The 26,391-nt window shown below is 40.3% G+C and overlaps 2 protein-coding genes across 3 annotated transcripts in view; both read right to left on the reverse strand.

Moving 5' to 3' along the window:
* Nucleotides 1-26,391, reverse strand: part of agbl4 (AGBL carboxypeptidase 4) — a 332,043-nt gene that overhangs the window by 62,188 nt on the left and 243,464 nt on the right. The window lies entirely within an intron of this gene.
* bend5 (BEN domain containing 5) lies at nt 6,616-24,406 on the reverse strand. Of its 2 annotated transcripts, XR_016115509.1 has the most exons (7): nt 24,154-24,406; nt 23,153-23,283; nt 21,530-22,010; nt 17,580-17,728; nt 12,840-13,024; nt 11,663-11,876; nt 11,453-11,590 (listed from the first exon to the last, which is right to left on the reverse strand). XR_016115509.1 is itself a non-coding variant. In XM_089000384.1 (6 exons), exons 2-6 carry the CDS (start codon nt 23,252-23,254, stop codon nt 11,394-11,396), a joined length of 1,143 nt encoding a protein of 380 aa, XP_088856510.1. In that variant the 5' UTR covers nt 23,255-23,283; nt 24,154-24,392; the 3' UTR covers nt 6,616-11,393. The 2 variants fall into 2 exon arrangements, 1 of the variants encoding a protein (XP_088856510.1); XM_089000384.1 differs by lacking the exon at nt 12,840-13,024 and having other exon boundaries at nt 6,616-11,590; nt 24,154-24,392.

The raw sequence follows: 26,391 nt of genomic DNA on the forward strand, positions 1-26,391 counted from the left end.
AAGTTCCGCAAAATGCATTGTGTTGTCCGTTAAATAAATTTGGGAATGGCAGTGAATTAGTTAATCTGGACCATTATACAACTATACAATGAATCACATTAAAATAGAATATATATATATATATATATATATATATATATATAAGTCTCGTTATATCGATATTCAAGGGAGTCCGAAAAAATATCGATATAACCGGGACTATCGATATATCCGACCCTGTTTGCATGTAATTTTCTCCATGTGTGCATAGAAATAGTATCGATATAACCGGGACTATCGATATATCCGATATCGATATAACGAGACTTTACTGTATATATATATATATATATATATATATATATATATATATATGGAGCGCCATAACCAGGTGGCTGGCATAGTCTACCAAAACATCTGTGCGGAGTATGGACTGGAAACCCCAAGGTCAAAATGGGAAACACCTCCCAAGGTGGTGGAGAATGACCGAGCAAAAATCCTGTGGGACTTCCAGATACAGACTGACAAGATGGTAATGGCCAACCAACCAGATATCGTGGTCATAGATAAAGGGGAAAGGAAAGCCGTTGTCGTGGATGTAGCGGTCCCAAGTGATGGGAACATCAGAAAGAAGGAACATGAGAAAATCGAGAAATACCAAGGGCTCAGAGAGGAGCTGGAGAGAGCCTGGAAGGTAAAGGTGACAGTCGTGCCTGTGGTGGTCGGAGCACTTGGGGCAGTGACCCCCAAACTCGACGAGTGGTTGCAACAGATCCCGGTAACAACATCGGATATCTCGGTCCAGAAAAGCGCAGTGCTGGGAACAGCACGGATACTGCGCAGAACCCTCAAGCTTCCTGGCCTCTGGTAGAGGACCCGAGCTGAAATGGGGACAGACACCACCCATGGTGGGTGAGACGAGGATTTTTTTTTTATATATATATATAAAGATAAAATGGAATAATTAATGGAATAATTAATATAATAATTTCATTTAAGTTTTTCTGTGGGTGAGCAGCCTGTATACTTATGCATACTTATTCTTTTCCTTATACGACTGGAAGTAATGAGTAAGAATTATTAGTAGGGTGTGGTTTGTGTGTATTCCGCAAACATGGTCACAGTATTTGAGAGTGGAGAATGTTTTTTTTTCATCTTGATTTTTATCGCGGGCCACATAATATAATTTCCGTTTCCATTGGACGACCGTGATGACTGAAAATATATGAAGAAGTCAAGAATATAAACTATTATTTAAGAAACTGTAATAAGGAGGTTTCGACTGGTAGGAACCGGTTCCAACCAGTCAGTTCCAACAGTTTCCAACTGATCTGAACTGGCTTCAACCGGCTCCAACTTGTCTGAACCGGTTCCAACTGATTCCAGACCGCCAGAACCACCTTATTACAGGTCATTAATTAATAAAGTTATAAATAATACATAAAAATATCAATAAATAAGTTATTAATAATTAATAATAGTGTTATTAATAAAGGTTTTTTGATTCTGATTACAGTTTCTTAAACAATAGTTAAATAAAACTATTTTCGACTTCTTTAAAAGTCAAAAAGTCAAAGTCAGCTTTATTGTCAAATATGCTAATATTTATGACATACAGCACAGATGAAATTACGGTCCTCTCGAACCCAGCATGCAAGGTACTTATAATTACTTAACAAACATAAACATGAAAACGCCAATTTGCCGGGAGAGGGGAGCCGCTGCGTGTTCACGCGCCGCCATCTTGGGGGAAAAAAAAAATTGAAAAAATAACAAATATGACAACACAAAGACACAGAGTCATTCATTCTTCAGGACTTGCTGTACCCTCTTTGCGATGACATGAAGCAGTTCTAGTTGAAAGAGGAGAGGATCAAAGCATCCATGTCAGCAGTGGATCAGGGACGTCATGGTGGAAATTGTACATCTACTACAAGCTAAATGTTGACATAAATAAATACATAAATGTTTACATATTGGAACTGGTTAGAACCGGATGGAACTATTTGGAACCAGTTCCAACCAGTCAGAGGTTGGTAACAAGAATATGCTTACAAGATTTCACTGGCTTATTCCATATAAATGTGAAATTTTGGTACACATTTTAGGAAGTATCACAGAAGTTGTCATTCATGATTTGCTTTAGCGTGCCTCATCTGGTCCAAACGAATTGGGTTTTACATCCTGTGTTTTACGCAATGTGACAAATCTACATTGCATGCAATAGTTTTACTTCAAAGGACATTTTAATCAGACCTCAGACAGGGGCATCTTGCTTGCCCAAATATGTTGTGAGAATGCTTCTTCACGTTCCTCCATGTCAATGCTGGGTCAACTTTGTCCAAGCTCTCCTCGATTTGTTCAGGAACAAATTGGTAAGCCAACTCTTATCATTTCTCAGTGATTACTACTGTAATATAGAAGATACTGTCATGAAAGCTACATCAATTATGATGAGAGTTAATAGACATGAGTCATAAGAGGAACCCATTACTACAGGATAAACACATCACATGTATTATGTACATGAAAAACCACCTTACGCTGACTGAAAATTAGAACGGCTACCAGAAGGTGATCCATTTTGAATATAGCATCAGGGACGTTGATGGTTGAAAACTGAATGATATAGAGTCACAGAGTGCATGGTGACCTCCAGAGTGGAGAGTATAGCAGTGATGTCAGTGCGCATGGCCGAAGGTAAAGTGACACCTTCCAACAAGATGCTCATTAACACCACGCCATTAATAGATGCCATGCATGGCCACTGTGTGTGTGTGTGTGTGTGTGTGTGTGTGTGTGTGTATGTGTGCGTATGTGTTGTCATGCTTTATGCTGACATTGACAAGGACAGACAAGTGTCACTTTTTGTCTTCAGTCTTGTCTTCCACAAAGGCACGAGGCTCCTATGTTCACGGCAGTCTCTTAAAAAAATGGCGCCATTAGTACTGGAGTGTACTTTTACCCTCTCGGTTTGTGTTTATAGGGAAATGTGAGATGTTCTGTTAAATTAGCAAAATGTGTTTTTACTTTGTTCTTTCTTTTTGTCAGACACAAAACATGCCCATGTATGTGATCATTGTTTTTATTACTACATGTTGAAATGAATCGATTTGTTCCGCAAGACAGGATAATTAAACCAATAAAATTGACAGAGCTTGTTAAAATTATGTTTTTCATGCAAATACCACATAATTGAACATCCTTTTCTCCCCGCTGCAAATCAAACAGCATGGTGAAAATCTCTTTCTTTTTTCATTTCATCACAAAAAAACATACCTGACGTCCTAAAGTCTCCTAATCTATGAGAGCCTTGTTATCCAATTAAAAGATTAGATTTTGCTTGTATAATTAAAGATGAATCGTTCCACGGTTTGGATTTGTCTGGCCCTTTTTTATTAAATATCCTGCAGATGAAAAGCTTTGAAAATGAGGATCTTCAAGAGAAAAGAGGAATGCTGTGTGACATTTGGTTTTGTTTCTTGAGTCATTGCGAAGGCGGCTTTTGTTGTGACGAGATTCAAAAGCGGGCTAAACGCGAATGCGGAATGAGGCTTGTGAAGAGAAAAACAAACCAATCAAACGCTGCACACTTTAATGTGCCGGAAAAACAAACGGGTGCCTCTATGCTGCAACAACTACATCTAATACAGTTTACAGCTAAGCATAACATCCTGTTTTTTTTTTAAACAAAGAGCTCATCTTTCCTGATTTCTTGTTTAATAAAGTGCTGTTAAAATAACACTCAGTATAACAGAAACAAGGAAATCCACGAGTATCCTGTAGAGCAGGTGTCATGAACCTATGGCTCGCGAGGCAAATATGGCTCTTTAGATGATTGCATATGGCTCGCCGATAAAACTAAATACAAATTCTTGCTTTTTCGCTGTTCATTTTCTGTTTAGGCGGCAGTTGGTGGAAAGCGCAATTTTGATTGGATGACACTGACCTATGGCTATTGATGTCGAAACAGGTAAACTCACCCTTCTAAAAAAGCCTGACGAGTAAAAAAATGAGTATCGTACACTTCAGGTTGAATGGACCGTAGAATTCGCGTTTGTGGAGAGAAAAAGTTCTGCTGTGTTTCTAATTTGCAATGAAACCATACAATGAATGAAATAATATATTCTGACATTCGGTTGAAATCGCGTGCATGCGTGTTTGAGTGCGTGTGTGTGCGTGTGTGGCTCTCAAAGAAAAACATTTCTAAATATTTTACTTATATGGCTCTCTTAGTCAAAACGGTTCCCGAACCCTGCTGAAGAGGTTGGGAGTCCAACTTTCGACTTAAGATAGCCATACAAATGCTAAAACTTCAACCCCTGGTTTAGCATTAGCCACATTTGCCCATTTGTGGATATCACTCTGATTACCACATTTTGTGCTGAGGCCAAAGCCACGTCAAACATAAATATGCTTGGGCGCAATGTTGGTGAGAAGGAGCTGTGTTGAAGTCATGGGAGGAGTTTCAGAGCTGGCATAAATACTTGGAAAACATCAAATGACATGCAAGATGGTGGAAACTAAGATGAGAACCTAGAACACCATGACTATAAGGAAGATACACTGACAACTGAAGCAGTGATTCCCCACATACTCAGCAAAACATCAGAGCAAGCCTCCTGCTAGACGACTGAGCGCTATCCCTTCCACCAAAAGTCAAAAGTGCATATCGGTGCCCTTCATCCAAGCAACAGGAATGTCAATCAGCCAATCCCTCAACGTTCATGGCAACTATGTCTGAATTTTGTCAACTCTCTCCTCCTAGCAATTTACCAAAGGTCTTTTCAACTGACACAGTCTAGAGGAGGCTCTTCTGACTAACACAGCAGCAGCTGTCACAATTACATTAATAACTGACAACCTAACAGTTATTTGAAACCAACCTACAAGAATAAACTTGGGCAGTGAGCTTAATACAGCTTCAACAAATGTAAAGATAGAGTGGTTCACTTATTCCGAGTGCAGTGCATCATTGATTAAAAAAATACACTAAAGTCTCGTTATATCGATATCGGATATATCGATAGTCCCGGTTATATCGATACTATTTCTATGCACGCACGGAGAAAATTACATGCAAACAGGGTCGGATATATCGATAGTCCCGGTTATATCGATATTTTTTCGGACTCCCTTGAATATCGATATAACGAGACTTTACTGTATATACAGTACAGTAATTCAATGGCATGTCTTTGTTAAAATAAAATTATTAATTAAATACATATAACATATCGCTGGTAGGTGAACGAATTGTATTCCAAAACAGGGTGCAATAACAGCGTGGAATAACAGGGTGGGTTTAACAAATCAAGCACACTGTTTACTTCAAACAAATATATTAAATTCTACTGTACGTCATTGCGACATGCTAGTTGTGGCCGCACCCAGCGTACAAAACCTTCGAAGGACGCCATATTCATGCATTCTGCACAGTTACAATGTCACAGCACAGCTACTCTGACACGAAAAGATGGATAAGATGAATCTGACATTGCTCTGAGACGCTCCATAAAGGCAGAGAAACGTCCATATTCATTAGGTTGTACGTGTGACATAAATACAATATGTCCCCCTATCTTAGTGCGGGCGCAGGGACGACGCGGCGCTTATGCGACATACAGCGAGGCTGCAGTGCTGGTATCGGTATCACGGCCACAGTACTAATCCATCATCACCTCCACTGAATCACCGTGCTGCCAATACAGCCGTGCGGTAATACATTAGGAGGCGTGTGGCGGGCTTTAGCCATAGTGACATTGACAAGTCCCCTCGGGCTGCAGGAAACGGCTGGCTGGGTGCTACACTTGCTTACACAGGCAATAATATATGGAAATGCAAGAGCAGCAGAGTTTGATCTATTCATGGGGAAAGTTGAATTGGTGCCTTATCAGAAAGGAACCCAAAAGGGCAATGGTTGAGATCACTTTGGGGATGTGTGTGTGTGCGTGTGTGTGTGTGAGGGTGGGGGGAGGTACAAACACAGTAACATACAATACAAGTAAACTTTTTTTATAAGCATTTTTTGTGCGGAGTCCGAACCCGCCTGCCTTCCCCCCCAATATGGAATATTTATTTATATACAGTAAAGTCTCGTTATATCGATATCGGATCTATCGATAGTCCCGGTTATATCGATACTATTTCTATGCACGCACGGAGAAAATTACATGCAAACAGGGTCGGATATATCGATAGTCCCGGTTATATCAATATTTTTTCGGACTCCCTTGAATATCGATATAACGAGACTTTACTGTATTTAGACACAATATGGAATATTTATGAATTAGTTTCAGCAACTGGTGGACTTTTTTCTGTAATATCAGCTATGAATTACAAAATATGCTAGAATGGGTGTTGTCGATCTAACCTGAACCACCCTCCGCCCCTCACTGAAAGTAAAAACAGAAAATATATCCCATATCTGACATGCGAGAACAAAAGTGAAGATTTTTTTTATAATCTATTAAAAAAATTAAGCTATCTCTGATTAAGATTGAGAAACCAGTCAAATGAACTATTTATGTTATGAATAGGACAAAAAAAACAACAGCTCCGTTGCCAATACAAATCCAGAAATATATACATTGAAGAAATGGATCAGACAAAAAAATACAAACACAAGATCAATGCTGATAGAATAAACATCTGGATTTATTTTGCTTTATTATCTCTACATTAAACACATGTTCCTGAATGCAGCAATAGACACAATAAGAGGATGCTAAGCATCTTGCCAGCGTAGCAGAGGTGTGGCCGGTTGAGCAAGGACATACATACGCACTATTGCCTCGTATGGAGTAGCGCCTCCAGAAGGCCAAAGAGGGCTGAGGGAGTTTTGACTGAAATCATGAGCGTCTTTCACATTATCGTAACAACAGACTGGAACACCATCCACGAATGACCCTGTCTTTCCCTAATTGAGCACGGCAATGCATTTGAAACTCAAAGAGGCCGGCGCAGTTCAATTCAAAAATGACAGCGAGTACAAGATGTTATAGTTTGAGTTGACCAAACAATCAAAAATACCGGACGTTGGATTTTTGCCACACAGTCCGCTGGATGGCTTAAGTGCTGCAAATGGAAATGACTGAACACTGTGATGATATTGGAGAGCTTCTTTTCTGAAAACATAGATGGGCAGCATAATGAATTCATTAAGAATTTTCTTTTATCAGAAATATTTTTCCAAACCATATGAAATAATAACCAGACATTTCTGGTCCATTTTCCCCCCATGGTAGAACAAAGAAGTGTAGTCCAATGTCAACCCCGTGTGGAAACAAAACAATCAGAAGATAAAATTTGCACTCGATATTCTCCCAAAACAAACATTAAATGCATATATAGAAACATAAGGTGTGGATCATTGTCTGACAACTTTTGTACTAACCACTACACTTGTACTGAAAAGAGATGAATGAAGTTAGTGAATTAATCAAGATGGTAACACAAAAGAGCCTCAAACGGCCATTGGAATTATACATTTTCTTTCTTATTCTTTTCTTTTTTGATTCAGGAACTCAGAAAGTATGAATCAATTTTCAGTGAACTACGTTCTGACATTATCATCAAAATAAGCGATTCAGAAATCTCCCTTATCATCACATAAACACACGGAAAACCATTGGCAGCAAACAGGTGCTGAAAGCGGACACAACTTTTTAAAATCAACAGGTTCTGAGGTACTTGTGAGATTCACAACAAAATAGAGAAGGGCATATAGGCGGATAGCTCGCACGCGACACTGTAAAAGCCAAAGCATTTTGCAAAAGCGTTTTGGCTTGAATTGCTTTCACCAGAGAATTGAGGGACTAGCGGTGTGGTGTGCGCGTCCGAATAAAACGCGTCTCCCCCTCCTCTGTGAGGGCTAAAAACAGAGAAAAAACAGCACCATTTGAGGTCCGTATTGAACGGTTTGCTGGTAGCACCGTCAACTAGTAAAAATCTTCAAACGCAACACATACACAAAAAAACAAGAACGGCGGGGGAAACTGCACGACATAGCCAAGCGCAGATTACAACACGGCCGCAGCCAGTCAACACACAGCAGCATCCTCCACAAAGCAGCTCAAGAAACATCCGTTTGAATTTAGTTTTTTAAAGAATGAAATGTGAATCGAGGTGTTTAAGAAGATATATATTTATATATTATGTACATGTTGCGTAACCAGGTATCACGTTTTTTTTCTCCCCCCACTATTTGACTATACACATGGAGCTTAGAGTCACTAAATAACAAACACTAGAGTAACAATGAGGTAGGGCGGTGAAAGTCGGATGAAGTAGAACCAGTTTGTGGATTGTATACAAAGTTACCAATCCTGTAATCAAAACTTGAGAGCAAACAAGATGCTTCTCCCACCATCGTATCTGAGGCTCACATATGACCATTGTCTTATACTGTATATACAAAGAGCAGTCAAAACGGTAGAAGCACTTCCAACAGGACCATGACAAGCGTCAACTTGATCTATGTGCATGTTGAAAAAACAGTACGCCGGTGGGACAGAAAGAATCATGGCTAGTGAGGTTCAACTCCTTTCATCCAGCGCTACTTGTCTGTGACAGCAATGAAAGAAAGCCCCATTCCCATGGTGCACGTTACCGAGATGGTGATGAAGCTGAATCTTAGCATTCAGTACTGCAGTACATATCTCAAAAGATTGAAAGACTTTTTTCTTTTAAAGCATTGTCTTTACCATGACCAATTTTTTTGGTATTTAAAAAAAACAAAGATACAAATGATGTAGAAAAGCAGTATTAGAATATCTGTGAAGTTGTTTTTGCACAGTGGGTATCTGTGTAAAAGTGGCGTCAAAGCCTTCATCCAGTAGCTTAGTAGCAAGTTAGCATAACATTGAACACGCACTTATACAGATACCCACAATAGACAGACAGACAGACAGACAGACAGACAGACAGACAGACAGACAGACAGACAGACAGACAGACAGACAGACAGACAGATAGATAGATAGATAGATAGATAGATAGATAGATAGATAGATAGATAGATATTAGTTATAAAGTACCATTTATTTGTCTTGGGTGGATGACACACCCAATGATTATTTTGTTGGAAGGATGGCAACCATTTGAGGTAATAGTGTAAAATCGCACTGCAAAACCTTGTAAAGTTGTTTTTTTTTGTACAGGGTAAGCCCAATACAAATGGAAGAAAAACTGGAAACAAGAACAATAGATTCAGGAATAACTTCTCTTAAATTGGCCAATGCCCCTCCCAAAATGTACAAACCACACTGATCAGTCAGCCAGCATCCCATTTGTTTGGCTCATTTTGACTGACGTTTGTAAAGACAAACACCTTAACATGGCCAACATTCTGTCATAGACTGCCGCTGTGACGCGTCAATTGTGGAGTATCGATTAACCTTACTGCTCAATACTAGCATGTCAATAAAACATCTTGGCATTCATAAACTAAACTTCTTAAGGTGCATCATGTTAATAGAATGATTTTTTTGGCCTTATTTTCGGACTTAGAAAAAAAAATACTAATATACTAAGGAGGCTTTTTAAAATTGACAAATTGATGTGTAAAGTGCATTTGATGTAAATGATTTGTCACCATGTCAACTTAGAAGTTTACCAAAAGGGTGAGGCTGAAAGCATGTCTAAGAATACCCCCAGCTGTGCATCACCGATCGCTTTGGCTCGGAAGATGTTTGTTCTTTTTTTTGTTCTTTTTTAAGGGCCCCACATTACATTTGAAAGCCCGACAAGTCATACGGAAAACAACACAAGATCACAATTAATATATAAAAAAAGATAAAACATACATGATAGCGACACCAAGTAGATAATTGTCCAGAACATCTAAAACTGGACTGCAAGACAACCCAAAAAAATAACCGTCTCTGTACAACATAAGGTAGCTTAACAAATGGCTAAGCTAAACTTTGGAAAGACTGTTTTAAAAACAAAAGGGATGAGAGAGAGAAGAAGAAGAAGAAGAAAGTGACATAAAGTAGACGTGTGAAGAGGAATGAAGGCTTGACAGGCAGCTCTGCAGCAGGTTCACAGTTTTGCCTCCATTGGGTCACACTTGAGATTTCAATCTCTCAGATTTCGTTTCAGAAGGACAAGAGCCGTGGAAAACATCGTGGGACAAAACAACATACAATAAAATGAACACAGGACAATTCTGAGGAAAATGTCCCAGGGGTGGCCATATTTAGTTCTCCCCAATGGCATTTCTTAAGAATAGTGGGCTCGTTGTGGGCTTCACAATAAATCGCCAAAACATGTCCCAGACAGCTTTACCCACAGTCACTTCCACTTGAGCTGAGTTACATGCCCCCTCCCGAAGGGAACCAAGAGGCTTGGCTACGGCTCAAGTCCATTGATGTTCCAAACAGTACCATCTCATACATTCTCACATCAAAGTGCACGTGAACTCAAAAGACTACCAAGTACAATTGCAGCTCAGTAGAAAAGCCAAGGGCATGATGCACCCAGGTGATTGCCAAATTCATTTAAGGCGCTTTTCTGCTCCTCTGCCAGTTTTTTCAACAGTCTGCCACTAAGTTTTATGGGTCACATAAACGAACACAGAAGTGAATCACATTGAACTCTTTCATTGCACATTAGTAGTTGTACAGTTGCACTCAGAAAGATGAGCACTCCGTTGGTCATTTTGGCGAGGGACGATGTAGGACGATGTCTTGAAAACAATGACACCCACACACACATAAACGAACAAGTAAACTCTGTTTTGTACAGCTCCGACTGAAATGCGGTGATCACAATGTGTAACGATTGACCTAAAAGCCACGGCAAAAATAATCTCTTGCAGCAAGAGCTTCTCTGTTGCGATCAACATGGTGTCTGTTAGTAATTAAGATTTATTCATGACCGACCCCAATATTGAATACCACTGCAGTACCAACTGCAGTCATTCGGTTCTCCAGCAGTTTAAGTCACACAAATTATTTCAACAGTTCTAAAACACACACTATCTCCCCAATGTCCAGCAACTGAAGTCTGGGGGATGGGTTGGGGGTCATCTTTTACTTTTTGAAAGGTTAAAAGACTTAGTGTGATGTTCTGACACAGAACAATAAATATATTTCACCATCTTTCACCACACACACACCGGGGCGAACCATTTCTACGTACTGATCCCACAGTAAAGCTTATTTATAAAAAAACAAACACTCATTTTTGCTCCCATTTGGTTGGTGGGTAAAGCTGTCTGTCACTTGATGGGCTCACTGGACATTGCCAGTCTGCTGTTTTTGTTGTTTTAAAGAAAAAGTTGGGATGAGGGGGCTTCTTTCTGACCAATCTTGTAGGTCGAAGGTCAAAGCAAATGCAGCCAAACTCCTCTAAATTCCTTTGACCTGCGTGTGATGGGAAGGAGGGAAAAAGAAAACACTTGATCTCTACATGCCGTCATAAGTAAAGTTCTCCATTTTGACTGTCTGTCTGATGAGCAGCTTGGACTCCCGCCTCTCCTCGTTCTTGATGGACTTGTTGATGTCCATGATCTTCTCACAAATGTATTTGTTTACTTTGGACAATCTTTGCGTGATCTCCGCACTGTCTGCCGTCTCTTGGGACACTCTGTCATAGAGACACTCTGCGGCGAATACAAAAGTGTGCGGGGTTAGAAGAACCATCAAATTTGGGAGGGTCGGGTAAAAGCTCTTACCTCGGACAATTTTGAGCTTGCTTGGTGAGAGTGGCGGTTTGGGAAGAGCATCTTTCTTCTTTTTGGTAGCCACTCCGGTGACGCTTCGGTTTTTAAGGGTTTCTGTGCCCCAGATCATAACAGCCAGGTTCTTTGTGAACTTGGAATCTCCCTGGGTGCGCTGCAACTGGTGCCATTTCTCCTCCTCCACCCAGATACCGCCACCAAGGTGGACCTACATTGGGGTGAAAAGAACATTAGAAGGCGAGAGTATCTGTAAATAATAACCAGACAGTGGCATTTTTATAAATTTGAAAACCATATCTGTACGTTGTATCAATCCCCGCCTTAATTTTAAACCAAAGCACTTAAAATGGAGGGATCATAATGCAGGAAAACCTTGCATCTGGCATGTACACATTGACAAACCAATGTTACATGAACTATTTAGCATAATAAATGAACTTATGAAGAGGTTAAAGAATATTCATTAGCCTTCTCCATCTGTAAAATATGTATATAAAATAAATTACGTCTTACATGGGCAAACAAATCCTAAAGTACACTTTTTCAGCTGGTATGGTTTGGTGAAAACAGCACTGCTCATCACCAAAGCAACACCATCCCGACAGTGAACATGACAGGATCATGTTTTGGCACCTTGGCAAAAATGGACAGAATTCATGTAGAGTTACAGATAGCAGTCATTGTTATGAAAAAAATGTCAGTGAAAAGCCTACTAGAACTCTCCATGCCGTCTCGAGCATCGAGGAGGGTGTGAACATTCCAGGAAGCAAGGTTCATAGTCATGGGTTTGATTATATTTCGTTTTCGACCGCAGAGGGCGGATGCCTTGGTGGCTGCGGTGGGCCACCCAGGTGTGGTGGGACAAGCAATGTTTAGGTCACCTTTTCTAGACCCTTCCCCTATAAGGGGTGACCAGTGTGGACCCTGAATAGGGGTGCTCAGACACACAGGATGCTGCTGAAGGACAATGTTGCTCCATCCCATCTTCGCAACGACCATCAATCCTATACCGCCCCGTGTAGGAATCAAGCTAGAAGCTTCCAGTCACATCCATGACCTGCCCCCGTCACTTTCTCCTATCGCCAGTGGACTTATATGGTAGAAGCTGAAACCTGCGCTACTAGTGGATTTAGTGTGAGCGACAGGGCACGCATTTCCTCCCCCCACATACTTGGCCGCACCCACTGTATTCCAGTGGGATGAGTGAGGACTCAAGATGACCTTCAGGTGAATGCGGTTGCAGGGGGCTGCTGGTGGTCCGATCTGTTGGACTCCGCCTATGCCTACCCCTGGGTGCAGATTTGGGATCACTCTTTGTCTGGCCTCTACCCTCCGACCTGTTCGGCTTGGGTGACCCTGCCAGGAGTACAAGACTCCAGCCGATGGTTATTTAAAGCACAGGTAGAACATCACACATGGGCAAACAAATACTCAAAAATGTACATTTTTTCATGCGTAATGAGTGAATCTACAGGTCACATTTTGTCTATTGCTATGTTTATCTCATGTAGAACCTTTACTTCAGTCATGGTTTTTCTGTCAGAATCCATCTTGTCAGTGTTTTTTTTCTGCAGTAGTTTGTAGGTCAGTTTCCCCTGAAATGTCAAGTTTAAAAACAAAAGAAAAAGACAATACAAAAAATGAGTTTGAAATATGGAAACCCCAAACAAAAGGTTGATTAAAGATGTGATTTTTATGGACATATCTTTGTTGTTTTTCTTTTTAATGACCCATATTTCCTCATATACATAATTGACTCTGCTGTAATAAGTGCCCCCATTGCCATTTGATGGCCTTATGTTCTCTGACAAAAGCTACCGAGCTTTAAAGATATACTATTTTTATATCTTCCCCACAGCACACAGTCAGTCTTTAAAACACGATAGATATATATTTACTCTATTTGGGTGTATTTTGCATACCGTTATCTAGTATTCAAAATATGATACATTCAAATATCTTCAACAGAAGAAAAATATGTCTACAAAAATGCAAATACAAGCCTCCTTCCGAGGTAACTGGGGAGGAACCACTACAGGGTTTATTGAACCCTGTAGTGGTTAAATTAAAACTTCCTGACACGTTAAATTGTGCTCACAGGTAAAAACTGGTGACTGTTGAAGATGACTGGAAAATAGGCCATTTTTTGATTTTTTTTATCGGATATTTGTGTTTTATTTTCACCTTAACGGAGCTGTATTTCTATTATTATCCCCAAGCCCATTAAAAAATATTTTGTTGTTGGTGTTTATTTTCAGAAGCAACACTATCTCACTAGCTGTACAAATAGTTTGGCGTCATTTGTTGTTGTTCGCATGTTTATTAGAATTTGCTGCAAACGTTCACTGAACAGGCCTTTTTGAATAGATTACCACACAGCTGATTAAAAAAATGTGAATGGAAAACCAGAGGGGTACAAAAGAAAGGAGCATGTGAGGGAATGCAAGGGAAGTACATCTTGAACCCAATTTAGTATGACACTGAAGAAACAATTTTTGACTCGCAACATTTGAATGAAACATCAAAGCTACAAAGATCGATTTTCCTTGATTGTGCAGATATTTAAATATGCGTCTGAAAGGCCGGTCGGTGCAAACGGCAGGCACCACTGTGAACAATAACAAGAATGCTCAGGCAAAAGGTGGTGTGTGTGTGTGTGTGTGTATATATATATATATATATATATATATATATATATATATATATATATATATATATATATATATATATATATATATATATATATATATATATATACAGTAAAGTCTCGTTATATCGATATTCTTGGGAGTCGGAAAAAATATCGATATAACCGGACTATCGATATATCCGATCCTGCGGCATGTAAATTTTCTCCTTGCGTTCATAGAAATAGTATCGTAATAAGCAGTACTATCGATATAACCGATATCGATATACTTCACTGTATATACAGTAAAGTCTTGTTATATCGATATCGAGTGCCTTCCACTGACACTTCCAGCTTCATCATTTCATTTCAAAATGTTTAAAAGTGAAAACCATCAGTCTCACCGACTGTGTAAATCCCTGTTTGAATTGTGGCGGTCTCTATTTTGAAAGTGCCCGTCAATGTGAGACTGCAATTTAATGCTAATAAAATCTACATCCCAACAAATTATGCGCAACACTCTGCGCGGTCTGCTCAAGTGAATAATCAAGAGGCCACGATTAGGGCTAACACTAAATCCGTGTTAGGTGGCTCCAATCTAACCGGGCCAAATGACCGAGAGGAAACCATGCAGCTCATTGCTAACGACGGTATAAGACATCTTAACCAACTCTAACTTAAACCACAGGGCTAATCCTGAGAAGCACCGCTTTCGCAGACTAGGATACTCAAGTAAACTCAAGCCGATGGGCGCCTGTAGGTCGGAATACTCCCACCGTGAATTTAGCACAGGGCGATGCATAAGCACGTCTCAAGCGTACCGAGCCAATTGCCAGCTAGGCTCTCATCATTTAGGTGGGTGGAAGCAGCAGGAGTCATAACTGACTTGCTTTCTCTCGGCTCTCTGATCACTCTAAAGTCTTTAGGCTGGAGTCCAAAAGGATTTTCACTGTGCACCTAATGTGCTTTAGGCTCCGGTCCAGATCCGTTCTTCTGCCCTCAAGTTGGGAAAGGTTGTTTTCATTCTCATTTCAGGTTCCTCACAGTTATTTTCCCTACCTCCTTCCGCCATGCCGGTCCGATGCTCACGGCGGCCAATCTGTCAATCACTCTGAAATTCTCTTGCGCGAATAATTAGGATGGGGGGTGGGTGGAGGGGCATGATGTCAGCAGGGCTTTAATTTGCAAATATTCTTCACGCCTGAGGTGGCTGCAGGTCCCATGGCTTGTAGTACCAATTGCACTCCTGTCAGCATAGTGGGGATGTCGGTTGCATTCTAGGCAACCCTAACTGGCTAATAAACACTGATGATGCTGGACTGGCCTCCAGGAACAATAATCATCTTCTCAAAAAGCCACTGGAAGCTTCAAGGAAATGAGATGAATTACTCTGAATGCAATGTGGCAGATACAACTGAACCTGCGAAGTCAAAATTTCCCACAGGTCCTGAAGTTGTACAGTTCAGAAGTACCAAGGAGAAGAAAACAAACAAAACAAAACAAAATATAAGCATATAATGGACATTGCAAAGGTGTGCAATATATGGTGTGTGGGCCACATATAGGTCAACTTATTTTTAGCTGCTACCCGGGTACTCCAATTGAATTACACCACCTGATAGAAAATGATGGCTTTTGCCGGTACGATTGTGTGGATTTGTGCGCACATTATCTGTTATTTTGATACACTACTAAAAATAAAGTACTGACAATATATCAAGAAAAAAAATCTATTACCGCTCTCAAACTACCAATTGTCTGAGAAGAGTAATAACATTCCACCTTTCTTCAATCTGCAGAGCTGTTGAAGCATAATCGTCTTCTCAAAATGAGGTGATTTTTTTTCAGTTATATTAGTTACATTCGAGTAAGCCTGTTTTTTTTTAATATAAAAAAAAGCACTGAAATGCCCTCAAGGATGCATCTGGGAAATTTAAAAAGGGGGACAGTTTGTCCCCGTGTCTGAAAAGGGGGCCAAATTCTAAAATTGATGGGCCCAATTTACCTCGATTGTACAAGTATACAAAACTGATTGAAATGAACACATTCATTGGAGAATGATATTTCGAAATTGCAAATAAAAACATTATTTGACTAAAATGTATTTTTCTAATATATCAACAACTTTAATTCAAGTCAAAGAATGTATTCATATATAAAACAACCATTTTAAATATTCTTTAGTTACTACACAATCAATCCTGTGATATTTTAATATTTGACGGTATTTCAGAGTAGACACATAACAGACTTAGCACAATATTTCTTACTCTTGTCAACTTAAATTTCTTTGCTTGAAGATTTTCAATGTGCCCCAACACCTCTGAAATCATTCTCATTATCCACTGAATTCGAATCATTAACAGCAGTTTGCTGCAACAAATTTTCACTACCGTCCGCAGACCCATTCGATTCTTTCTTAAAAAACGAGTATGTGTTTGTTTGCTGCCTGTTTTAATGTCTTTTAGAGTTTTAGTCCTGTTCTAACACTGCATATTGCAACCATCCGCCATGTTTGATGTAAGCACTGCAATGCATCATGGGTAAATGAATATTCCATTGTCTCTTTCGGCAGTTTCCGGCGGATCACGAAAAAGCATGAGATATCCTCTATGACGACTTCAGAACGAAGTGAAATAAATGCAAGGTGATTATGGCTCGATATCGGTAAGGCAAGATGGCAGATGACGAAAGTTAAAACCTCTGAAGGAAAACGAACAGTTTTCAATTGCTGTTTAACTAAATTTCTTTCATTATAATAATAATAATAATAATAATAATAATAATAATAATAATAATAAAAAATCAGAATAATAATAAGAATAATAATAACACATTTCATCTTTCGCTATTTTGTGGCACAGTTCATGTAGCAATATGCACGGATCGTAATAGACAAAGCAAACTTGTCAGCCATAAAGGCAAAGTACAGTGACGTGAAAATACATTTCCATCGATTCAACTGCGTAGTCAGCTCATCATTTTACGCTGTAGCCAAAGTTGTTCACTTTTGGGAAGTGTATTTATTTATTTATTTGTTTGTTTTTTTGTGTCAGGCTGGCCTGCACCAGCACAGGTTTAAATGGAAAGTTTTTAAAAAATTGCAGTGTAATTTCTTTTTGTTTATGAAATTAACAATTAAACATGGCTGTGGTGTGTTGTGTTCTGATTCCAAACTGAACAAATATTCTAAAACCAACATATCCTGCTTCTTACATTGTTAAGGTTGATTAAAAAAAGGAGGAATCACATGTATGTCAGACCAAGTAAAAAGAGTCTGACCTTGCCATCGTTGCACGTGTAGACTGTTCTCGGAGATGGGGAGTAGCTAGAACTGGTGTTGGCTTCTTCTTTGTATGTTTCCTGGGTCTCAACACTGGGTTCAACCACCTCAGCCTTGATTGTCTGAGTCCCATTGTCATGCATCGGCTCTAGAAAGGAAAATAAGGAGTTTAACATAAGAGCAAACATGAAACACATCTTTGATAAGAAAATTGAAACAATGACAAATAAAAACTAAAAACATTACTAGAAAACTATAAGTGACCAGCTGCAGATGACAATGCTGTGATGTCGCAGTTACGAGTGTGCTGGCTGACACGAATTTTGAGATTTGAAACATTGAATGAGAGCCCAAAATGTTGTCTGGCTCAGCCCAGACTTGCCCGTGCCTGGGGACAGGAGGCTATTTTGGCCCATTGGATAAGCTGTCTTGGTGGCGAGCCACGTTAAGCTCCAACATAGCTGATGAGTTTTGATATCAGGCCGTGCACTCCATTCTGTGTACAAAGACACCCCATGGTGCTCTAATCTGGTGCCTGTTCCATTAGATGGTCTCGTCAGTGATTTAGCTTCTTGGTCCAAACCTACGGATGAAGTTACATTGACAGTCATCTTTATTATATTCATTATATGGATTTTGTTTTTCTACTTCTTTCATTCCTTTCCTCTTCCTATCATGACTTTGCTGCTGTGAAATGTAAATTTCTCCACTGCAAGACTAATAAGGGTAAATCCAATCCGAAACCAAAGCACCTCCTGTCCATTGCTCATCACTGACAACTTGCCCCACTCAAATTCCAGGACTACATTTCTGGCTGTCCAGGACCGATTCAAAACCATTTACTGAATTGTATAATGTCATTGTTAAACTAACTTGAGTAAGGTTGACTCGACTTGAAAATTAGCGTGTGATAAAGACCGGCGGAATTCAACAGTTGCTTATTATTCCAATTTGCCATTGCATAACTTATCACAAGTACTCAGCCACTCACAATTCAGTTTACAGAAGTAATCTGAACTTCTTATTTACGAAACAGTGCATACTACGATTACTTTTTGCAGTCTTTTTCACAAGTAAATGTGACGAGTAGAAGACAATGCATACAAATCAATCCGAGCGAGGAATCTCTGATGAAGTGTAACGACTGTAAATGACGTTGGTTTTATTTTATGAACCAGTGTCGAAGATGTATTAGGTTATGTATGTCACAGAAAATTAAGTTACTCACTAAACTGGAGTTTTATAATAAAATATGGGTGGATTGGATCAGGGAGCACATCTGGTGAAAAGATGATGCCCAACAAATCATGTCAGCGACTCGCTGTGTCGACCACAGATGGGGTAAGATGAAAGTCACAACAATAACTTTTTTTCCTTTTAAACACAAAACTTTCAAAATGCGATGTGCTATGTTAAATAACTCGTCAATGATCACCATTTCCCTCAACACAACGGTCTTCACAAAGCATAATTAAAAAGCGTGGTTTGTTTTTCTCCTACCACATTGAATTGGAGGGAATAGCGAGGCAAATACATCTGCTTTTGTCTCTCTCTGTCTTTATTTGGTCATCACATCTTAAAGCACAAGTCATCAGTGGTCCGCAGACAGCTCCCACAGATTCAGAGGGATCTGTTCAAAGCTACCCGTCTGGTGGAAGAAAGAAATGAAATTCCGAGGCATTAAACACACTAAAGACAGTCATTATCCAGTGTAGTAAATATGTCACAACAGTGACATTACCAAGAACTGGATGTCCTTCCCCAAAAAATTATGAAAAGACTAGTCAGGACGGGTGCCAAGAAAAGGTAGACATGATTCAAGGACCGATAGGAATTTCTGGCAGAAAGTCCTTGCTGTTTAAATACATATGAGAAGAACCTCTCATCTTCATATGTCTGGGCTATGAAGTAGGGGGGAGGCAGAAGCCTTATCTTGTGAAGGAAAAAAAAACACTGGAAATTTCACATATGGATGTGGAAGAATCTGTTAATGGTCCATTGAAACGCAGGTTCACTCAAAAGGTATGTTTGGTGAAAACAGCACTGCTCATCACCAAAGCAACACCATCCCGACAGTGAACATGACAGGATCATGTTTTGGCACCTTGGCAAAAATGGACAGAATTCATGTAGAGTTACAGATAGCAGTCATTGTTATGAAAAAAAATGTCAGTGAAAAGCCTACTAGAACTCTCCATCCCGTCTCGAGCATCGAGGAGGGTGTGAACATTCCAGGAAGCAAGGTTCATAGTCATGGGTTTGATTATATTTCGTTTTCGACCGCAGAGGGCGGATGCCTTGGTGGCTGCGGTGGGCCACCCAGGTGTGGTGGGACAAGCAATGTTTAGGTCACCTTTTCTAGACCCTTCCCCTATAAGGGGTGACCAGTGTGGACCCTGAATAGGGGTGCTCAGACACACAGGATGCTGCTGAAGGACAATGTTGCTCCATCCCATCTTCGCAACGACCATCAATCCTATACCGCCCCGTGTAGGAATCAAGCTAGAAGCTTCCAGTCACATCCATGACCTGCCCCCGTCACTTTCTCCTATCGCCAGTGGACTTATATGGTAGAAGCTGAAACCTGCGCTACTAGTGGATTTAGTGTGAGCGACAGGGCACGCAATTCCTCCCCCCACATACTTGGCCGCACCCACTGTATTCTAGTGGGATGAGTGAGGACTCAAGATGACCTTCAGGTGAATGCGGTTGCAGGGGGCTGCTGGTGGTCCGATCTGTTGGACTCCGCCTATGCCTACCCCCGGGTGCAGATTTGGGATCACTCTTTGTCTGGCCTCTACCCTCCGACCTGTTCGGCTTGGGTGACCCTGCCAGGAGTACAACACTCCAGCCGACATAGCTCGGGGTCATGGAGACGCGCAAAATGCCTCACCACAATAAGGTGGTGATCCCAGTCAAGGCACACTAGAACATCAAGGTCTATTTAGGATTCCTTATTTAACATGAGAGTGAATGTAACTGGTAGACATTAAATAGTTCCACATCTAAAGAAATAAGACGGTGACCATAGTTCTGCAACCATATGATCTCAGTTGGATATTTTTATAAAAATAATCGTAATAAATTTCATTTCTAAGCACCTTTCAAAACTCTCAAGGTCACTTTACAGTCACAGTCACTTTTTTCTGTGGGTGAGCAGCGGCAGACACACGTGCCAGCGGTCACTCAACCCGGAAGTAACTCAAATAGATAGAAAGCTAGCGAGCCAACAGATAGCTAATAACTAGATAGCAAGCTAGCCAGATATATCGCTATATTGCTAATAGATAGCTAGATAGCTTGATAGTCTCTATTGTCACATGTTTGGTATCCTAGGGACATGAAGCAATAAATCCATAAATGTGCTATCCAGTATTAGCATGTAGCCACACTGAGCAAACAGCTGCTGCTATAGGCGATGACTTCACATATAAGGCGCACCTGCGTATAAGGCGCTGGGTTATCTTTTCAAGAAAATTAAGGATTTTTGTTGCGCTTTATACACCGGAAAATACAGCATTAATTAACTCATTCACTGCCAGACGATGTGCAAAAATGTGTCCACACCAGTGCCAGGCTTTTTGTCATTGTCACTCAAATTCCAGGACACTGAAAATGTTATAAAAGAAAATCAATCGTCTTCGCATTTCTTGCCAAGAGCTTTGCCAATTTTGTTTGAAATCCGCATTAGCCATCAAATGCGCTTTACTGTCAAACGGATCATCAGTTAAGGCTTCAGAGGTCCAAATATTTTGCTCGCCATGATAGATGCCGGTAAAAGTTTGTCATTTTTTTTACTCTCATCAAGATTTTACCCCCTCAAAATTGCTTTGTCAAGGTTAAAGTTCAAATTGACATTTGAAACACAGGTTGAAAGGAGTCATGACTCTGGCCAATTTATACAGAAATCAAAGTAGAATGAGTATGTGAGGTGTGATTGTTGCCTTACCACTGCCCAGCCTCATGAGAAGCACATCCTGCAGCCGTCGATTGAAGTCTCTGAGCTCTTTGACTTCAGTCAGCAGGCTGCCATATTCCTTGAGTTTCTTTGTCTGCTGCACGAGCTGCCTACGCGTTCGCTCCAGCTCCTGTTGCAGCCTCCTCATCTCATCCTCCTGTTGCCTGTAGCTGACAATCAGCTCGTCGTAAAGGACGCGGGGAACCACCGCTGCAGCCACATCCGTGTCCACCTCGAGGTTTTGCTGTTGCTGTGTGTGGTGATGATGCAAATGCTCCTGCTGCTGTTGTTCTGCTTCCATGTCATCGTCTTCGTCGTCGGCATCCTCTCCCTCCTCGCCGAGTCGATCCTCATCCAGATCCTCTTCGCCTTCCATACAGGAGCTGGCCGCATTTCTTTCCAGGCGAGCCACGACTGCTGCCAAACTTTTGGAGGAGTTTGAAATAGGGCGGCCATGGTCTTGAGAAAAGGCCTTCAGGGGAAAACGTTTGACAATTTAGGGGTCTGAAAAGTTATCGTTTTGAACAATATATTAATACAGTTTACATAACACAGGTGTATGTGTTGTGTAGGTGTTCAGGCCAACAACATGTTTTAGGATGGTAACAAATTGAATGGACTGTGTGCAAAAGTAATGAATGAAAAACTAAACCAAGAGCATATCGGAACTGAAGAGAATATTTCATCTGGCCGAACATTCAATGCTAGAAAAAGATACAACTTTGGAGGAAGTAAAAATACCTTAAACATTCAACCAACATACATCCTACACAATGATAAATATTCACCAATTACAGCACCCAGAGGACCAAAATGACTTCTGACACGGGAAAAAATGCACATCATGCCCATGTGTGTGTGTGTTTTTTAGGACTGTGAGAATATCAGAAAGAACTAAAGAGGAGTCACAGAGTTCCTGATGAGCCGCTCAGAGGATTTGTCCGTGAAAGGGCATCTGTCCAGAGTGCTGGAATTTGTGTTAATCCACCATATGGTAAAAATAGCGCGATGGAGTTTCGGTTGGCGCCCAATACATATACAAAAACATTTTAAATCCTAAATGTAAAGCACTTACATTTAGTGTTTACTTCACTTCCATTTAGTGCAGCAGAACATCTCAATAGCACTTCACCATGTTTGCTTTGAATTCTGTGAACAAGTAATTGACCTGTGTCTGCAGAGCTCAGAATTTTACAGGGTTTATATCCCATTATGGTTTCTTTAATGTAACCAGAACCTAAACCAATTATTTATGTACCCGTGGCAGAACTTATATTCTATTCTAGTCTATTCTGGAAGTCTGTGTAAAACTTTTAAGACTGGCGTCATAAGTTCTGATTGATCTTTGTCCTGTTTCGGTTGTCAAGTAGAAATATCATTACGATAATTAAGACTATTGGAGATAAAAGTAGAAATACATCTCTCCTGATCTGCATGGAACAAGCCACTTTTCACTTAAAATTATAGCATATTCACCTCAAATAATACAAATGCAGACAATGCTGGTCTACGAGCAATAAATTCCTGTTGTGCCTTGGTTGTTTTTACTTTCTACATAGTTCTTCATTTACATGGTGCGTACAAAACATTCATCACTATAGTCTGATATCCTACCTTTTTATGCCTCAGAGGCACTCTTTCCCCTCCAAAGCTGTTTTCAATTGAATTTCCTGAATTCTTGATGGACATCTTGGGAATTTTCATCTTCTTTTGCATTATTAAGTCTTCAAACTCCTCTACAGCATCTGCAAACGTTCAAAGAAACTCATTCATCAAGTTTTTTCTCACCCTGTCCCTTTTCCATAGCACGTCAGCACGTGCACGTCACCTCTCTGTCACAGTCCATTCATTTAAACACCATGAAAAAATGTACAATCTTTCCAGAGATCGAAGTGCCGGTTCACTGCAGTGGTCGCGGAGATATCGTTAGCTGGATCTGGAAGCACGTCACAGCCCAGACAGATGACATTCATTGATTTGAGATGTCATATGTTAAACAAAAGGGCTAGTCGGTGAGCAAGCAAGCCAGATGTGCAACAAGATATTGATTTTTTTAATGCCCTGGCACGTTACGGATATATTGTCTGCAGGCTGTCTGGACAGACACCGCAGCGGCGCATCTTCTTCGTGGCATAACAAAAATACTAAAATCAAATCATGTTAGTAATAATTTTAACGCACCAAAGTCGACAGATGTAGCATCTCGGCTTTAAAACCAGAAGCGTGTAACGTCACGCGTGTTTTGCCGGGGTTTTACATGTTATGACAGCTTTACGTGTGCAGACAGCTAACTCTAGCATGCTAACTGACAGACGAGCTAACGGGTTAGCTGCAGGTTGTAAACAAGCGACGTTGCTGGCTAACGTTGCACTTGCAACGTCGAAACAAAACAAGTGCAAACACATAACCACACCGCCCGCAAAGTTGTCGCAAGTATCATCTTGCTCACCAGGACGTTACTACAGTTATCGGGGAACAGACATTATGGTTTTTACAAATCAGACTACATAACTTGATACATATCCATGTTTCTATATACGTTCACCCCTTCGCAGAGAAAAAGATACTGAAACATAATGTGGCCATGTCAAAGAAATGAAAATAGAGAAATTTACCTGCAAGGGCAAGGATGTGAGCCTGGCACGACTGGCCTGCGCTGCCATTCTCTTCAGCCCTGCGAACCACACCGTCTGATGATCGAAATCGGCTTCGTGCTCGGGACTGAAATTTGGGATGCTTGAAACGGGCAACGCGCAACACGCATCGTCTTCAAAGAATCGAATAAAAACATACATTATTTTTTCCTTGGCTGTGCACTTTTGATGCGGTTGACTTGCCGCCCCCGCCATAAAATATGTTTAAAAAAATATATTTAAGGAATGGTGTGAATCATATCGACGCTCAATTGCTTTTGTCTGTTCCATATCAACGGGGAACTTAATCAAGGCATAACTAATAGACAACACATTTTAAAGTAATGTGTGTGGGGCAAAACAAAAACAAAAATCATGTCGTTTTATTCTTTTTGTGCGTGTTTGTCTCCCATCACTCGTGTAAAATATTAGCATGGTGATTAGTGGTTTACGCATCTGCCTCACAGATTAGAGGGTTGGGAATGAAACCATTGTGTGTTTTTTCTGGTTACTCAGAATTCCCCCTGCCTTCAAAAAGATGTATGTTGTATATTTATTGAGCCATTCACTTACAGTGCGATGAAAGATCATATCACACCTCATGGAAAGTAACTAGCTTTTACAATTTCAACACGTACAAGTCAACGGAGTGATCATTACAAATTTATGCTGATATTAGGTGCCAGAGTACCACAGAGTGCAGCAGCAAGACCGAATCACGTCACGTTAGACGATGCGAGCGCTCAGTTCAGCCAAAATCTAAATAGACTTGTTTTGTTTTTGCTTTGGCCTTTGATGGTGCATTCAGTCTGTAGTTACAGTTTGTCTTGGAGGACTGTTATCAATGTTGGGAAACCATATAACTTCTTTTCTGCCATATGTAGGTATAGGTGCATCGAAGTATAAGGCGCATGGCCAATGCATGCTGTATTTTCAAACATTTTCAATCGATAAGGCGTACCTGACTATAAGGCGCAGCATCATTGCATGAAAAAAAGTTTTCCAAATATAACAGATAGTAACGTCCGATGCTTGTGTTATAATAAACACTATAAATATATAAACGTTTTCCATATAGAAGGCACACCACATTATGGGCGGCTACAATAGAGGCTGGGGTTACACACTACTTCTTCTACAGTGTCAGTGGCTGCTGACAGTAGTTGCAAGACCTGTTGTGGCTCAATATTACTTCACATATAAGGCGCACCTGTGTAAAAGGTGCAGGGTCATTTTTTTGAATCAAATTAAAGTTTTTGGATGTGCCTTATACACCCGAAAATACAGTAACTATTGTATCCACAGAGGGCAACAAATCGTTTTGAAAATCTGAATAATGACTTACTATGGATGGCATATTATATTTAGAATTTTTGGTTCAGACTTTAGCAAACATCATGTAACTTGACATGCTTGATTTGCCTCCACGATCTGTCCCCACGACCTTGACTTTGACACCTGTACTCAACAAGGACTGTTTCATGTGTCCAAATGCCGTGTCTTTCGGAGTCATTTCACCCCACCCCACTTGAATTTAGCCGCTAGACATCCACAGACTGATTCACTGCCATGCGCATCTTCACCAGTGTTGGGAAAATTCACTTTCTTTTTGAAGTAGTTCAAATTTTAGTTCACTCATTTCAAAATAAACATGGTCAGTTCTTAGTTCATAACTACATTTTGGTAACTAAATTCAATGTTCCAAAAATGAACCAGCTCACATTTGTTGTTGGTTTCTTTTGTTTTGCTCCGACACAGTATGATGCACCACCCTCCAATCCCAAAGCACATGTAGAACATCTTGTTGCTTTGATGTTTGCTTGTTTTTTTGGAATGAGGAAGTCAAACAAAAACTGAACTGTAGTCTTAAAGTAAGGCCCTTTCTTATCTGTAGGTGATGACCCACCCTAAAGTTGATTCAAAGTTACATCATCAGTGACCTTCAACTAATGACGAAAACCCTGCTGAACATAACTGACAGTTTTAGTTTTACCAATATTTAATTGCAGCTCCACGTTGAACAGTGATGTTTCAGAATACGTTTCATGATCAGTGCCTTGCACGCTAGGTCCGAGAGGACAGTAATTTCATCTGTGCTGTATGTCATGCATATTAACATATTTGACAATAAAGCTGACTTAGACTTTGACTCAAGTTTCTGTTATAATTGAAAGATTAAATCCTTTTTTTTCACTTACCAAAATATGTATTGGGAAAAAA

Source organism: Hippocampus bargibanti, linkage group LG07 (genome assembly GCF_051943395.1).
Source record: "Hippocampus bargibanti isolate YZ-2025 linkage group LG07, ASM5194339v1, whole genome shotgun sequence".
In the NCBI taxonomy this organism is placed as follows: domain Eukaryota; kingdom Metazoa; phylum Chordata; class Actinopteri; order Syngnathiformes; family Syngnathidae; genus Hippocampus; species Hippocampus bargibanti.

Bases quoted from the DNA above. Each gene is read 5' to 3' on its own strand.
- bend5 (XM_089000384.1), bottom strand. From the start codon at position 23,254: ATGCAAAAGAAGATGAAAATTCCCAAGATGTCCATCAAGAATTCAGGA. The intron at 11,877-17,579 runs GTCAGACTCTTT...ACCCCAATGTAG, and splicing joins ACACGTGCAACGATGGCAAG to GTCCACCTTGGTGGCGGTAT. The intron at 11,591-11,662 runs GTAAGAGCTTTT...TATTCGCCGCAG, and splicing joins CAAGCTCAAAATTGTCCGAG to AGTGTCTCTATGACAGAGTG.